General features: G+C 53.4%; 2 protein-coding genes across 2 annotated transcripts in view; both read right to left on the reverse strand.

Moving 5' to 3' along the window:
• LRRC32 (leucine rich repeat containing 32) overlaps positions 1 to 778 on the reverse strand; it is a 34,948-nt gene extending 34,170 nt beyond the window's left edge. Inside the window, exon 1 of the mRNA XM_027039612.2 lies at positions 677 to 778. The gene's annotated coding sequence lies outside the window, so the exon portion shown is untranslated. The remainder of the gene's footprint in view (positions 1 to 676) is intronic.
• A 246-nt stretch (positions 779 to 1,024) lies between these two features.
• The window catches only part of LOC106976443 (guanylate cyclase D-like), a 37,987-nt gene continuing 22,489 nt past the window's right edge, over positions 1,025 to 16,522 (reverse strand). The window contains exons 14-20 of the mRNA XM_053202535.1: positions 14,686 to 14,849; positions 14,065 to 14,257; positions 7,642 to 7,816; positions 6,517 to 6,615; positions 5,591 to 5,685; positions 5,184 to 5,269; positions 1,025 to 1,353 (exon numbers count right to left, since the gene is read on the reverse strand). Of these exons, the coding sequence (XP_053058510.1) occupies positions 1,245 to 1,353; positions 5,184 to 5,269; positions 5,591 to 5,685; positions 6,517 to 6,615; positions 7,642 to 7,816; positions 14,065 to 14,257; positions 14,686 to 14,849 (921 nt within the window). The 3' untranslated portion in view covers positions 1,025 to 1,244. The remainder of the gene's footprint in view (positions 1,354 to 5,183; positions 5,270 to 5,590; positions 5,686 to 6,516; positions 6,616 to 7,641; positions 7,817 to 14,064; positions 14,258 to 14,685; positions 14,850 to 16,522) is intronic.

Consider the following 16,522-nt stretch of genomic DNA (forward strand, 5'->3'; position numbering starts at 1 on the left):
TTCAGGAAGCTGAGGTGTAAAAAGGTTAGGCCCAAAGCCATGTAGGTCCCGAGTTCAGAAGTGGCATCTCCCAAAGCTGAGTCTAGCACTTTCCACACAGCAGCTAATGGCCCCATTCGCACCTCATCCATGGGCCTCTCACATCTCCTCTCTTGCTCCTGTGTGTGCATGGGAGTGTGCGCGCGTGCGCGAGCACACACACACACACACACACACACACAGGCAGCCTCTGTGAGCACAGCCCCCACCAGAGTATTTTTCCAATGACCCCCAGTTCCGTGTAGTGCCAGCTCTGCCTCCCGAGGGGTCTTTTGAAGAAGGACAAGTTTGTTTAGGGCTGAACCTGCTCCCTGGCCCCTGGCCCTCTCCCCTCAGTCAGGGAAATGAATTCCACCTGCGCCAGTCCGCCTGCTCTGAAATCAGCCTCAGGGGTTTGGTGAGCAACTCTTTGATGTTAGAAGCCGCTTTACTGAGTTGGTTGGGGGTTTGTTTGCTTTTTTTCCTGTAAGACAGAAGTCTCATTTTCCTAAGAACTAAGGAATTATCACTCCTCTCCCCTTCTTTCCCCTGAGATTCTGGGGGCCCAAGACCTAGACTCCCAACGCAGTGCTCTCAGATACCCAAAGGGTTAGGCAGGCTAGGGCAGGAGAGGAAGGGAAGGGGGCGGCATACTTACAGTGTTTGCTGTGGTCGAGCCCTGTCTTGGGAACAAGTCTTACGCGGGCCTCGTCGACACCCATTTTAGGGATGGCAAAAGTCTCCGTCCTCGGAGACGACAGACCGCCCGGCTGAGTCTGGGGCCCTCCTCTGCCTGGCTCCAGCTCCTGGTCCCCGTCTTTCCCTGTGGCAGCTGTGCCACTTGGGGCACATGACCTTCTCCCGCTGGGCCCAGGCACTTGGGCTATACAGTGGGAACAGTGTTCTCCATGTGAGGAATAATAAGCCCTATGATAACAAGATCTCGGAGTCCCAACGATTTGTCAAGAACAAAGCACGGCGTGAAAGGGAGGGAATAATTCTATTTTTATTGTTTTTGTATCAAGAGGCAAGTTTGCCCGTAGGATTCATACTGGAATGCATCAGTTAATATCGCTCTAGGGCACTTCTTAACGAGCACTCTGTTGGCTTTCAGGTTGCTGGGCAAGAGCATTCTCTGTGGGGATTGGAGTAGAAGGAGGGTTTGGGGGTATGTAGGCACAAGAGTTTCTGGGCTGGGACAGGCCCCTGCCCCACTGTTTTCCTCCTCAGGGCCCAGCGAAGGCCTGACCCGAGCTCCTGGGCCTGGCCATACCCTGGCGCGCTTTGGCAAAGGCCACCTTGATTTCTTGGTTTATGAGGTCCTGCCAGGGATCCCTAGGGGGAAAGAAGAAACAAGAAGAATAAAACTACCATCCAGAACAATAGTGGTGGGCGTTGAGAGCCCCCAGCTGCTTACGGGGAGCCGCTTCTGCTTCTGCGCCTTCCCCTGATCCCAGCAGCAGCCCCGCCACGGGCGTACCCCGGACCAGGCTCAGGGAGGTGAAGAGTTGTAGAGACTCATTTGCATGTGGGGCTCCGTGTCCAGCCTCCCAGGAGACGGGGAGCCAGCCCCAGGTCTGTCCCCTGCTCCAGATGTGAGCTTGGGAAGCCAGAATGCCCTGGGCCGAGGGGCTCTGTGGATCTTGAGGTACGAGGCAAATCTGGGTTAGGGACACTGGGCCCCCACCATGCACACTCTTTCGTTTTCTCATTTGCTTCCCATACGTGCCTGGAGAACGGTAGGTCAGGGTTATGACCTTTGCACGGAGAAGGGAATAAGGCTCTCAGTGACGGCCAGGGCCTCACATCAACCTGGCAGGGGACACTTCTGAGCCTGGTTGGCAGACGTAGAGGGAAGAGAAGCGACCATTCTGTGGAGCGTCTCTGTGACACGTGACAGGAGGCACTTCCGTGGGCACTGCTGCTGTGGCCATACCAACGCATGGAAGGGGGCTTTGTCCCCTTCCCCTCATCTTCACTGGCTCCCAAATACACCAAGGTAAAAGGTATCCCAAACACCCCCAAATACAGGAAGGTAAATGGCTTCTGTAGATACGGCAAATACGGAGAGTAAGGATAAAAGCAAGGATAAAAGCATCTTGAGAAAACTTGGCTTTAAAAAAAAAAAAAATCAAGTTACAGTACATCGCTGAAGAATTTGGAAACTGCCTTTTCCCCCTTTTTAAAGTTATTTATGTACTTGTTTTTAGCGAGACAGAAGGAGGGAATCCCGTGTCTGTGTATCTGTTGGTCTGTCTGTGATCTCATCTCCAGCCGCGCAGAGGGGCACGTGGTGGCATTTGCACGTGTGCATGTACCGGAGGCCCACGACAGGTGTGTGCCCACTTATGTGCGTGGGCCCCATGTGCCCGCATGCTGGGTCTGATTCGGGGGGCCTAGGTGGGCTGCCCACCTGAAGGCCTCGGAGGCTCCCAAGTCAGGTGGAGTTCACGGGGACTAATCTCAGCTCTCTTCCCTCCCTGAGCCAAGAAGATGAAAACGTTTCTGGCACTTTCTAAAGTTTCCATCAGGGAGTGGGAAAGTCATCAGCTGAGCGAGCTCAGGATGACAAATGTTCGCCAGACCTGCCATTCCGCTCCCAGGATGGGGTGGGCCAGGGGTCAGATGGAAGCCGGCGGGAGCTTGAGAGCTCACCTTCCCGGGGTCCCGGCACTGGGAGATCCGCGGGTGCATCAGACGGCCAGATCTCTTGGGGCTTGTGTGAGCAGGGGAACGTTCCATAAATGAATCGAAAAAGCAAGGGTCAGGAAGCAGCAAGTGCTACGGGGAGGCAGTGCCGGGAGATGGGAAGGAGGCGACAGCAGGGCTTTCTTCAGCATGTGTGATCAGAGCCGCCTCGTGAAGGACTGGCATCAATGCTGAGGCCTGCAGGATGGGAAGGGACCACGCCAGGGCATTTCGTTACAGGGGATAGCAAGAGCAAAGGCCCTGAGGTTAGAGAGCAGCTCAGTGTGTTTTGCGGCAACGGCAAGGAGGCCCTGAGGAGCAGGTGGTGTGCCGTGGAAGGTGGCCAGGGAGCCAAGGCCAGGGGCAGGGGCAGGCCCAAAGGAGTGGGCCTCCAGGGTAGCATGAAAGAGTTCCGGCCTGAGCCTCAGAGCAGTAGAAAGACCTAGAGGGTCTGTTCAGTAAACAGGGGGCTTTCCTATTGATCATGTTGGTGTTCGTCTTAAGAGCTCCCTCTGGCTGCCAGGTGGGGGGGCGGAGGGGCACAGTGGATGGGGGTGGCCCCTGCCCGGGCCAGAAGAGAGGTGCCAAAGCGAAGCCCCCAGGTGGAGCTGTGATGGAGGCAGGGCTGCTGGGAAGCGTCCTCCACCTTTCTGACTGAGGATGGCGAGGCCACCCACCACGAGAGAGCTCTGGAGGAGGGCCAGGCTGCCAGGTGAAGCTCCAGAAGGATCTTGCTGAGGGACAGCAAGAGTTGTACAACCCAGAGCTCGGAGGGGAGGCGGGGCCAAGGCCCATGATGGATGTCACCAGCATCTGGATGGGAAGGGAACCCCTGCATTTCAGAGTCTGGGGCTGGCCAGCTGGCGGGGAGCCTGCGAAGGGTCAGCTGGAGAGGAAGGAGCACAGCTGGGGAGCCAGGAGGCCTGGGGCATATTTCCGGGAAGAGGGAATTATTTCTGGCAAAGGGGAAATGCTGTCGAGCAGTCAAGTTGAGAACTAAAACTGCCCACGGATCTAGTGACATGGATGGAGGTCACTGGTGACCACAGAGTCTTCTGGGCGCGTGGGAGTGGAAGTCAGACTGCGGGGGCTGGGCAGGGAGTCGTGGGTGAGGAAGTGAAGTCAGCGTCAGCAGACGGGCCTTCTGAGAAGTACCGCTCCCCACGGGGGCGGGAGTGGGGGGCACCTGGAAGGCTGTGAGGCAGAGGAGGCTTGCTCTTTGAGGGGCAAGAGAGGTGGGCTGGAGCAGGGGACCCTCATGGACGAGAAAAGGCCACAAAGGGCCACAGCTGTCCTCCTGGGGATGGGTGAGCCAGGGAGCTATGGCACATGGGAAGGCCCCAGGCCATACCCTGTTCCTGTCCCCACACTGCTGCCCCAGCACACTGTCTGCACAGAAACTGGGCTGCATGGAGACATTTATGTGAGCATAAGCTGGTTCTGCACCCAGGAGCTGGGGTGTCCTTGGAAAAAGGGTGCACCTGTGTGTCCTGTACGCTGGCCAGTACCCCAGTGTGTGCCTACCCACCCCCTCCCCTGTCCTACAATGCTGGACCCCGCTCTGTGTATGTCCCGCGCATTTCTTGTCTTTGAGAGATGGAAGGGGGGCAGTCTTGGGTGGGGGGCCATCCCGGAGGAGGTGAGAGGAGCCAGTTGGAAGTTCTGGTGATGGAAAATCCTGGGCGGGAAGCTCCAACATGCTGGTGCTGCTTAGTGGGGCTCAGCTTCCACACCTGTGGTCCCCAGGACCTTTCCAGTTCTAGGAAACTGTCATTTTCAGCCACCGGTAACACCCGTGTGCCCTGCCCTCAGCCCCCTGTGGACCCTTCTACTGCTTGAATGGAAGGGAGTGAGAAGAGCACATTGCAGTGGAGCCCTATTGCTTTCCTCGCCACCCCACCCCCATTGCCCTCTGGGAAGGACGCAGGGTCATGGAGGACAGGGGACAAAGGGAAGGGCCAAACTGCCAGGCAGGCACAAGCTCTCTGAGGCTCTTACTCACTTGGCCCCTAAAGTGTGAGTGTCCTTTCATCTATAGATTCCTCATCTGCAGAAACAGTCCGAATTGACATCAAACGCCCAGTAACTCTTTACCAAGGCTCCAAATGGGGAGACGGTCACACGCCCAGCACCGAGGGAAAGGCCGACCTAACCATCGCACGCCTGCATGTTGCGATCCCGATGCTGTCACTGCGAATGTGTGTTTATAAAGGGCTCTGAACCCTACAGACAGCACAGACCAGAATGAGAAATTATCCAGGCACCATGACCTCATCCACAACAAACGCATCAGCAACAGGCTAGCAGCAGCGGTCTCTCGGGACTGGAAAGAGGTAACTATTTAATCGTGAAAGAATTCTGTATTTTCCAAGTTTTCCGCATTGGGCAGGTAATAATACGCTTATGATCAGAAAAATAACAAATATCAAATTTCAAACAAAAGACGCTGAGCTCTGTGGGCAATTCCTCTTACTCACCCAGGTTTGATGTTCAGCGGTGTGGGGAGGGGCCTGGGGAAGCCTGCCTTCCCCACCAGCCAGTAGGTCTCCTCTTTGCCCTTCCCCTGGAGGAGAGAGGAAAGGGGACTGAGCACGCCTCGGGCAGGGAGTGAGGCCGGAGGAAAGGGCGCAGATCCAGACAGCTCTGGAGAAGCGACTTCTCCATCCCGGCCCTTCTTCTTATGAGGAGTCAAAGAGGGAGTGGCTCCCGGGAAGAAATATTTTTTTTTTTTAGAATTTGGGGAGTGATTAAGACACGTAAAGGCGATCGGCTCTATCCTTGACTCCAGGCAGGCATTTCCTTCTCTATCAGATGAGTGAGAATCTGTCCCGCTGCCCCAAAACACTGGATTTTCCATCAATGCCAGGAAAGAGAGTCCCCTCACCTTTAGCTCAGTCTGGCCTCTGATGTCAAGTGTGTAGCCTTCATCCAGGCTGAGCAGCGTCTGGACCGTGCTTCTGTTGACATGAATCCTGTATGCTAGCCAGAGAGGTAGTAATCTAGTCACCACCAGGTGGCAGCATACCTAGTGTTTCGTAGTATCGAGACCCGTAACGGCCCCCAGTTCCCGCCAGTAATACACCCAGTTTTGATTCATACGGCACCCTTCCCCTAACCTTCCTGTCCCTCTGGTAGACCAGAGGCCTCACTAGGGGCCTCAAGGAAAAGCGGATTCCATAGATTGAGTGTTAAGAGGGACTCACGATGAAGTCAGAATGTCTAGGAATGTAGTTTTTAGTGATAGGGAAGTCAATGAAGACGGAGTCAGAGGGACAGTCATTTTCTTTCAAGAGCAGGACTCCCCGGTAGGGCCACTGCATCTAGTCACGCAGGACATGTCGAAACGACGTTAGGGAGCAGACAACTCATGCAGCTGGAAGCACACGTCCCAGGACTTCAGATTTTACAGCTGCTCTAACCAAGCCATCAGTGTGGCCTCTGATGCCAACAAGGGCCTAAAATGACATTGAAAAATCGAGAGGGGTCTCCTCATTGTAAAGATGTGGAAACCCAGGCCTAGAGGAAGAGTATTTTCAAGGACAAGCCGGTGGCAGAAGGGACTAGGACCCAGGTTTCCTGCCTCCCAAGTCATTGTTTCCTCTCTGCTAATTCTCTCACGAGATCATCCCAAAAGCCCCATGGAAAGTTACAAGAACCAGCGACCTACGTGATCTCCTTACAGTTGTTTCATTGACAACTAAGGTACACTGCCACCAGGTGGTGATTTGGTTACTAAGCACTCTTTCAAACAGCCCGGCTGCAGGGGTCACTGAGAGTCCTTACCCAGGCAAGATAGAATATAACACTCACGCAGTCCTGTGGACTCCATCCGGGATGCAGTGTTCACAGTATCACCAAAGAGGCAGTACCGAGGCATGGTGAGACCAACGACCCCTGCCACACAGGGCCCTGAAACTCAAATGTGTCCGGTGAGCGCCAGGAGGTCCTGGACCCAAGGGAAGTTCCCACGACAGTTTGCCCTTGCCCACCCCCTCTGCTGTCAACACATCCTGGGCTCCAGCTGGGGGGTGAAGATGAAGCTATATGGAGTCTCCAGTGATACCCAGAGAAGAGAGGATATTGGTGCCTGTCTCTGTGCCAGGGGTGGGGGTGGGCACACAGATAAATCAGAGCCAGCGTCTGCTCTTGGGGAACTCCCAGCCTGGTGGGGGAGACGTGTAAACTGTGATCGATGTTGTCAAATGGAGGCACCAGAGCTGTGCTGGCCCCAGAAGGGAGTCTGACCCAGCCCAGAGGACTTCCTGGAGGAGGCAGTGCATGAGTTATGTCTTGAAGGATGAGAGAATGAGGGGGCAGGGCACGGCAGGTGCCAAGGCACAGAGGCAGAGAGCCCACAGGTCTGAGGGAAGCGGCAAGCAGCTGAGTCTGGATAGGACGGCAAGTAGGATGTGGTGAGAGATGATGTCGGAGGGCATAACAAGGGCCTGGGAGGCTGGGGCGGGGGTGGGGAGGGGGGTGCGGGGACAGGAATTTGGACTTTATCCTGCAGGTGAAACCATGGAGGTAGGAAGGGGTGGGGACCTGAGAAGGATGCCCCAAGGTCTCTCCTAGACCCATCCCAGCAAACATTTAGTTGTTTGCAGAACCACAGAAAGTCTCTGTCCTGCCTCTCCTATCAGACTATCAGCTCCTCAATATGAACTCAAAATAGCTTTGACAGATGCTGAGACAAAATGTGTGTGTGTGTGTGTGTGTGTGTGTGTGTGTATGAAACCCAGCGTCACAGATTCTTTAACTTATAACATCTTAGAACCTTCAAATAATAGAAGAACAAAAGGAATGTAAAATTTTCTATCCTAGAGTTTTAGGATCTCAGAATTCTAGAAGCACACCATGGGGGTTGCCCCAGCCAATGCCCCTGGAATGATTGGGAGGTTGACGTGGCCCGTCGCCCCCACAGCCCCCAGTTTGTACCTGAGTGCAGACCAGCCCGGATATAAATGGGTACATCGGGCGCGTGCCTCATCCGGAAGCCTCTCACAGAGCTGAGGATGTCCAGGGCCATGTTGGCGATCTCGGCCGCATGCCGGCTCCCATTGCGCCGGGGCAGCCCTGAGGCCACCATGTAGGCATCCCCGATGGTCTCCACCTAGAAGTCACAGCCTTCACGCTCCAGTGCAAGAACATGCCCTCCTTGGACCATCCCAGCTCACACAAGGCCCTTCTGGGGAGCCCTGATCCACCCCTCAAGTCTCTGGCCCACAGCGTCGTCTCTACCAGGCCTCCCGTCCCAGGTGCTCTAGCAGCACTTAGATCTGCACGCTTCACATCGCCTTGGTCTGAACTGCAGTTGACCGTGGCTATCTGGGCTTCTCTGGCCCCGGGCCATGAGCCCGTTGGCATCGGACCTGGGCGCCCCGTCTGCACAAGGCCACAGCAGCAGATCAGGACTTCATCTGGAGAGGAATACATGTATATTGGATGCATATACACCCCAGGGGGTTGGAAAATAAGTATACCTAGTATGCCTTCCAAGGTGTACTAGGAAAAAAATGTGGGTGTTGGAATCCTACAGATGTGGGTTCAATCCCTGGCTCTGCCATTTACCTTGGGCAGACCACTTCACTTGTGCGAGCCTGTTTCCTCTTAGGTGGAATGCATATGAAAGATAAAGTGTTGAAAGCACTAGGCTCCGGGTGCCAGAGGGGAGGTGGGCAGGGGGATGGGTGAAACAGGTGATGGGGGTGAAGGAGGGCACTTGTGATGAGCACCGGGTGATGTATGGAAGTGCTGAATCACTAACTTCTACACCCGGAACTGATATTACACTGTATGTTACCCAAAAAAAATTTTAAAAAAGGACTAGGCTCATCATAGATGCTCAGTGGATGGAGACTTCCATCACCATCGCCATCATCAGCATCCTTTCCTTGGCTGATGGTTGTGGGGATGAAAGAATCCCACAGTCTCAGAAGGGCTTTGAAGGCCACCCACCTGCCTCTTCAGTGGCTGGCCTGGCCTGCTTACACCTCTTGATGCGAAGGCCCCCCCTTCTAGAGGTGGCTGCTTTTCCCTCTAGGCAACTCTGACTTTCAAAAGTTGAGTGGAATAGAAACCTGCCTTCCACCCGCTGCTCTCAGCTCTAGCTCCTGAACTCTAGCCACAAAGCGTTCCCAGGCACCTTCTTTCTTCCGAAGGCCCTGTTCTAGCTACTGGGGATACAGATGTGTACCGTGGCCCTCCTCCCTGCCACAGGCCAGGCCAGCCAAGGTGAAGATGGTGACTCTACCCTCCAAGTCTTCCCCTCTCCAGGATGAAGAGCCCAGCTCCTGCACTGCCTCTCCCAAAGCCAGCAAATGCTGGCACCTCCCGGACCTGGGGAGCAGGTCCTGGCAAGCTCTCAACATCTGCTCTCCCTTGGCACCTGGTGTGCAAATAATCATAATCATAATCATAATCATAATCATAATCAATACTTCCCCTGACCATAGGGGGCACTGCAACTCAATAAATCTCTTACACAACATTTGCTGTAGACTGTGCCTTACTACCCATGTTCCCCAAACCTCTCCCTCACCCTCCCAGGCGACCTCTACCCCACCGCCAGGAAGTGATCTGCCCTAATCATGCCACATTCTGTTTAGATACTTAAATTTGCTCCCTGTGGCCTGGCAGTCAGGGACTCCTGTGATCTGCAGAATTTCCTGACGAAATGCTAACGGTCACTCCTCGTTCTCCATGCTTCCACCAATGGGAACCTTTCTGCTGTCCGCAGAGACACTCAGGGCTTGCTCGATGGCCTGGTCCCCCTGCCCGAAATGCTCTCTCTCAGTCCCTGTTTGTCGAGATCCAAGCCCTCCATCAGCCCAGCCCACACTTCGTGGAGTCCCTAAAATCTTCCTAGTCACCAGATGTTTCCCTCCTCTGGGCCGTGAGCCCCGTCTGCCTCCCCATCACCTGCGGTTGTCCACCCTGCGCTTGGGGGCTGGCGGTGAACGTGGCAGGGGTCGGGCACATGGCTACGCCCCACGGTGTACATTTTCACAAAGGAGAAAGACCTCCTACCCCATGCGCCAGGAGGTAAAAATATGAGCGAGCCCTGGCTTTCCCTCTGCCCACCCACCTCTTCCCACAGGAGGAAGAACCCATTATCTGATTGGCAAGATCGAAAGGACGAAGCGCTTACATACTGGTATAGCAGTTATCACATGCCAGACGTCGTTCCAAGTCCTTTACAAACATCAATTCGTTAGACCTTCACAAGAATTCTGTGAGGCAGGCACCATTACCGTTGCCATTCGGCAGGTGGACATCGGGCCGGAGGATTGAGCCACTTGCCCATGTCACACAGTGCAGATGTGACCTTGATCAGTCCGGCCCCAGAGCCCGTAGGCTGTGCTGCCTCTTGATACGCATGGCTTGCGCCCCTTCTCTCTCTCTTTTGGGGACAGTGCCTGCTGTGTGGGGTTTTCCTCAGCGACTGCCCTGCACGTGGTCAGCACCTGTGCGTAGGTCAGTCTGGCCTCCCAGAGGCAGCCCCGGAGAACTACAGCTCGCTGGCCTGACTTTGAGTCAGCGGCCGAGCGTACAGCTGAAATTCAGGGACGGTACATCTGCTTTGGAGACCTAGCGTTGCCTCAGTCGGGCGACCCCAGGTCCAGACTGGGGAGGAGAAGCACATGGTGGTGTCTCTAAGCTGTTAGACTGCCCTCCACCTGCCTGTAGTGTCATTAATAATCACCCCTACAACTCCAGTGACAGCAAGACGACCAGGCACAGGCCCCACTCTCTAGGAGCTCAGACCCATGAAGATGATCACTCAGACTCCTATCATAGTCGGCACTCAGCAGCACGCAAGGGTATACGCAGGCGTGGCCCTTCTGTGGATGGGAGAACACAGCCAGAGAAGCGAGGGCAAACGTTTCCATACTGGCAAAACACAGATGTGAACTCCAACTCCACCACTGACTTGCCATGTGACCTTGGGCTAGTCACTTACCCCTCTGAACCTGCGTTGCATCTGAAGGGATAACGGTCCGTTCCTCTGAGGGCCATTGCGAGGGTTGAATGAAATACCCTGTGATAGTCCCTTGGCTGGGCGAGTCCTCTGTAGATGCCTCACTAACGCTGGGGCCCACCCCAGACCTCTGCCCCATCTGTGCTTTCAGGGCGAGGCCTCGGCACCTGCTCGTGGTGGTGGTCGTCATGGTCTTGGTGAACGAATGATCCGTAGCCCTTCCTCTCACGCTGCTCGCTCTGTAAAACGATCCTAAGCCATAATAGGCAATTTCACCTCTTTTTACAAATGGGTGTTTGGAACTCGGAGAGGTAAAGCGATTTGCCCAGGGTCGCTTGGCAGTATGGCTAAGGCCGGTCTCTCCCGCTGGGGCTGAGGGGCTAGGGTAAGTCCCCTCCACCCCTGTAGCCCACACGGGCTCTGCTGGAGCTATGTGCATAAAGTGCTCATTCAGTGCGTGCTGGGAGGGAATCACAAACCCCTGCAGAACCAGGAAATGATTGCCTGGCTGCCTCCCAGCCCAGACTGGATTAAAGAGCAGTAACCAGATCCTGCTGGGGACGAAGGGGAAACCGAGGCGGATGGCGTGAGTGATGAGAGACGCGCTCACACATCGTCAGGAACAGGCCGCCTGTTTCCCCACATCTGGAGGGGTGTGCGGGCCTTGTTTTATTCCATTTCATCCTGCCAGAAAGATGCAGACCTCTTGGCCAGAGTTCAGAGCAGATCAGAAAGTATGATTCAGAGCGGGGAGGGGCACATGTTTGAGAAAAGATTAACAGGAGAGGAAGAGGCAAGGCCAGGGGTGACTCAGGGCACATCAAAGCTGCGGGGTTCAGCAAGATGAGATGAGGAATCTTTTCCTGGGGCCCACAGGGCCAGGGCGGCTCTGGAAGCAAGAGGGAAACTCAGCCAGCATGAGAGACAACATCTCAGAACCGGGAGCTGAGGCAGGAGTATAGGCTCCAGAATGGGGAGCAGGAGGGAAGCTGTGTCCTTGGCATGTCGGTGGCTCAGGTCTCTGAGGCTCAGTGTGCGGCAGGGTGGTATAGTGGACAGAGCCAGGCCGTGGCGGGAGACATTGCGGGTTCTAGTCCTGGCTCTGCCACCTACAAGCTGGGTGACCTTGGGCAAGTCACTTTCCCCTCTGGGCCTCAGCGAGCTCTTCACTCAGTCAATATGTATTTCCGGAAAACCTACCATGTGTTGGATTTGCCAGGCACTGGGGACAGAGGGGGTTAGGTTAGAACCATACGGTGTGGCTGTGCTTTCCAGGGGGAGTTATGAGAGCACCACACAGGAGCTCCTAACCATGTCTGGGAGGGGAAGGAGGCTAACTTGAGGCCAGAAGGATGAGTTAGGAGGGGGCCAGGTGACGTGGAGGGAGACCAGTGTCCCAAGAGGAGGCAACCACATGTGCAAAGGCCTAGTAGCCCCGTCAGCAAAGCATGTGTGAGGAATACGGGGTCTGCAGAGATGCAGCGGCCAGAGATACACGTAAAGAGGTAGGTGGGGCCAGCTCCTGGAGGGTCTTGTGGGCCACTATGAACCTTTGGTTTATCCTGAGGATGTTCATCTCTTAGGGATGGTGAGCCCCAGAGAAGGGAGGTCTTGGGATCAGAATGCCCAAGTTCAAATCTCAGCTTCACATGCCACTGGAAATATGTAATTAGATGAGCCCATTAGTCACCTGTTTCCTCATATATACAGTAGGGGTACCATTACCTACCTTACAGACTGCAATGATGATTAAGTGAATTACTACATATAAAGCACTTAGACTACTGTCCAGTATACAGTAAGCACTCAATAAGTACTGGCAATTATTGTTGTTGGGATACTGTACATAATGCTATCAGCAGACTGCCTGGCACCTCAGAGAGGTGCCTCTGTCCAGGCATCCTGTCCACTCTGGCTTCTGCCACAGGGCCTGGCCTTCCCCTGTCCCTGCCTCCCTGGAGGGCTATGGCTGGAAGGGGACTGGTGGGTCACAAAAGGAGGTTAAGGCCAGTGGAGTCTGAGTGTGGCAGTTTCTGGGGAGCTCCCCACCCCCCCCCACCTCCTCCGCTGTGTCGGAAGTGACCCAAGACCTCTAGCAACTGGACCAGAATGAGGGGCAGGACTGGGGTGGGGTCCCCACAGCAGGTACAGAGGTACAATTTGCTTACACAGCACTTTTTCAAGGGGGTTAGGAACTACCCATCATCTGCCAACCCCCAAGGTTGAGGTCACCATTCCTCATGTTTTATACATAAGGAAACAGAAGTCCAGAGAGGGAAACCATTTGCCCAAAGCTACACAGAAGCTGGTGGCCAAGCTGGGACTGAAACCCAAGGTCGAGAGATGCACAGGGACTAGATCGTGGAAGGTCTTGACAGCTCTGCCCCTGCTCCCTCAGCCGCCACCCACTCCACCACCAGCCCACTTCACGTCCAGCCATTACAACCCGTTCAGCACTCTTCATACTCACCAGGCCCATCCCCTCAAGGCTCAGGCTTTGGCACATTATTCCCCCATGGCTTGCCTGGAGGAACCACACCCAGACTGGACAGCGCTAGGAAGATAGCACCTCCTCCAGGAAGACTTTCTTGCTTTTTACTCCACACGTCTAACCCTAGCTGGATTGGGGGCCCTCTCAGCCTCCTTTGCCTGCCCTGACCATCGCTTTCAATGTGGGCTGTCTTCATCTTTTATCTGTAGCAGTGAGCTCTCCCTGAGGACAGGCACAGGAGATGACTCATCTGTTGGCCCTTGCCCAGCACGGGTGGAGTTAATTTCCCCACCTCTTGAATCTGGGTTGGCCCCTTTCTAAGTAAACTTTAATGCCCAACATGGGGCTCAAACTCAAGAGCCCAAGAACAAGAGTTGTATGCTCTTCTGACTGAGCCAGCCAGGCACCCATGGGTTGGCTTTTTGACTTGCTTTGACCAATAGAATATGTCAGAAATAGCCATGTGCCCAATCCCAGCTTAGACCTCAAGAGGCTTCTGTCTTCTTTCCCAGAACCCTGCCATACCATGTGAATGATACCAGCCAACCTACTTGGGGTTAACAGACCATGTGGGCCAGAGCTGTCCCAGTCAAGGTTCCAGACACATGAGATGGCCCAGCCAAGATCGGCAGAACTTCCTAGCTCCCTTACAACTGACCACAGATGCATGAGTGGTCCAGCTGAGTCCAGAGAACTTTCCAACTTCCCTATAGGTTTGTGAGCAATAATAAATGCTTATCGTTTTACATTACTGGGTTTTGGTGTTATTTGTTACACGGCAATAGCTAACTGATAAAGCCACACAGGTAAATGACTAGAAGTGAATGTATGACACAAACACAGCAGTGCAGGAAGGAGAGCTGGAATGCCAGCCTTCTGGTGTTCTCACCTTATACACATCATGGCTGCCCAGAACAGCATCAAACAGTGTGTAGAGGTCGTTGAGCAAGCCTACCACCTCAATGGGCTCACTCAGGGCTGAGATGATGGTGAAACCCACAATGTCACTGAAGTATATGGTAACCTGGTCAAAGTACTCTGGCTCCACAGTTGCCCCCATTTTCAGAGCTCCAGCCACAGACCTGAAGAATGGGAAGGACCAGAGTCACAAGGTAGGAGGACCCCGTTCCCATAGTTTGGAGGGAGGGATTTCGGGGGGAAAACTCTTGGGTTAAGCACTGGGGAATCTGGATCAGGCCTGCTTGTATCCTGGCTGCCCTCCAGCACATACCTGTCCCTCTCTGGACATCACTTCCTCTGAAGTCAGATGGGGGACACTGTGCCCTCTCCTTGCCCCCGGGGGAAGTGAGGTAGCAGAGTTAATACTCAAAAGCCCAACATAGTGCCTAACACAGATAGGGGTTCTGTGAAAATATGTTAGATAAATAAACAATGACTAAATTAAATGAATTCATGGAATCCAGACTTACTAAGCACCTACTATGTCCCAGGTCCCATGCTCAGAGCCACTGAGGCTAGAGACATAATCAAGTCCTAAGGGGCCACTCACGGAGGGAGCATCTGAGAGAGTAGCCTCTCTGTCTTCTGCCTCTCCAGCTCCAGTTCCTCAGTCCGCTCCTGGATCAGGTCCTCCAGGTTCTGGGAATACTTCTCCAGCATCCACAGCATAGAGTCAGCAACACTGGTCTTCTTGCCTTGATTGAGGCTTTTGAACTGAAAATGGAACAAAAGTCCCAATTCATCCATGAAGGTCAGCACACTTGCTCTTGGGTTGGCAATCTGGGCCACGAGAATGAAGCAGACATAGTCCCTGCCTGGAGGAGCTCCATTGGTGAGGAGCAGATATGTAATAGACAAGGGACGGCAGCTGGAGGGAAGCACAGGGGAAACACAGACAGCTGGAAGGAAAAGTGAGTCAGTTCTATATGAGGCGGGCCGGCAGGGAGAGGACTTTACAAAAGAGCCAGCCCATGGCCAGCATAGCATTACCATTAACAAACACTAACCCTACTGCTCTGGTTCTTACAACAACACTGTGGAGTGGACATTTGTTGTTCTTCTCAAAGGTGGATGGATGGATGGACAGATGGACAGACGGATGGATGGATGGATGGATGATAGATGGGTGGATATGATGGAGATAGAAGGATGAATGGGTAGGTGAATAGACAGGTAGATAGAAAAGATACATGTAGATTAGTTATGTACATAATCATTTCTACCTCTATTTCTCCCCTTGTTCAAAAAAAAATGTTTTACAAAATAAGATAATAAATAAGTAAGGCCACTGGGACCAAAGGAGGGAAAATGCCTGCTATTTTGGTCTAGCAAAATGCATGTTAGAATTTGGTCACAATTTTGAATATAAGCTTCCTAGCAACAAAGCAAAGAGGGAAATATAGATTATATGATCCGCAGAGTCCATGAGACAGCGGAGCATTAAATTGGTTGCTCCAAAGAAACAAAACTGCTGGCTGCTGAGCAGAGAGAAATGCCTGTCTTAGGTCTTCATATGAGGACATTCATATGTGGTCATAAATCACATCTTCAATGAGAAACTTACAGGAAATACGGCAGTGCGTTCCCTAAGGAGATTTACTAGAACCTTCCCCAGTCTGGTTTGTACCTTCCCAAAGTTCAGTTAGTGGGAGAAGCAAATTAATGACGGTCAAAGTGAAGGAGTCCAGCCCTGTCTAAACCCAGAAGCTTAGTGTGTGGGCAGGTGCGCGTGTGTAGGTGCACATATCCAACCTCCATGAATACCACTTAGCTCAACCCAACATCTGTAAGGTGGGGAGTGGCTGCAGCCCCTCACGTGCACCTATTTTATACCGCCCATTAAAAGCAGAGGCTCAAGCTTAAAGGGCAGTCGGGGTGGGCATGGCAGCTGCTGACCCTGAGGCACCAAGGACCTGATGCTGACCAGAAGCTCACCTCTGCAAGGAAGGCCCTCGTTATACAAATGAGAAAACAAAGGATCTGAGAGGTGAGATAACTTGCCAAGGACTTCATAATGGTGGAACTGAGTTTCAAACTGAGATCTTTCACGTATTAATTTTATCATTGGCCAACCCACTGAATTAGTTTAAAAACTGGAATGAGCTTTCCATTGTTTCCCCCGGTTGCCCAGGAACGCAATCATAGGATCTGCAAATAGCAATTAATTTCTTCTTCCTTTCCAGTATTCATTTTCCTGTCTAATTGCATTAGCCGATACTCCCAGAACAATGTTAAATGAACGTAAACCCAAGCCTTTTGATTTCCAGGTCCATGTTCTTTCTCTAATGCCTCACTCACTCTCTCTTTCTCAGAGAACCACCTTTTTTCTTAACTTAGTTATCTCACCCGATGGTCACTCAAGTGTGGGGAGTCAGACCACAGTTAGT

This window comes from Acinonyx jubatus, chromosome D1 (assembly GCF_027475565.1).
Source record: "Acinonyx jubatus isolate Ajub_Pintada_27869175 chromosome D1, VMU_Ajub_asm_v1.0, whole genome shotgun sequence".
In the NCBI taxonomy this organism is placed as follows: Eukaryota; Metazoa; Chordata; class Mammalia; order Carnivora; family Felidae; genus Acinonyx; species Acinonyx jubatus.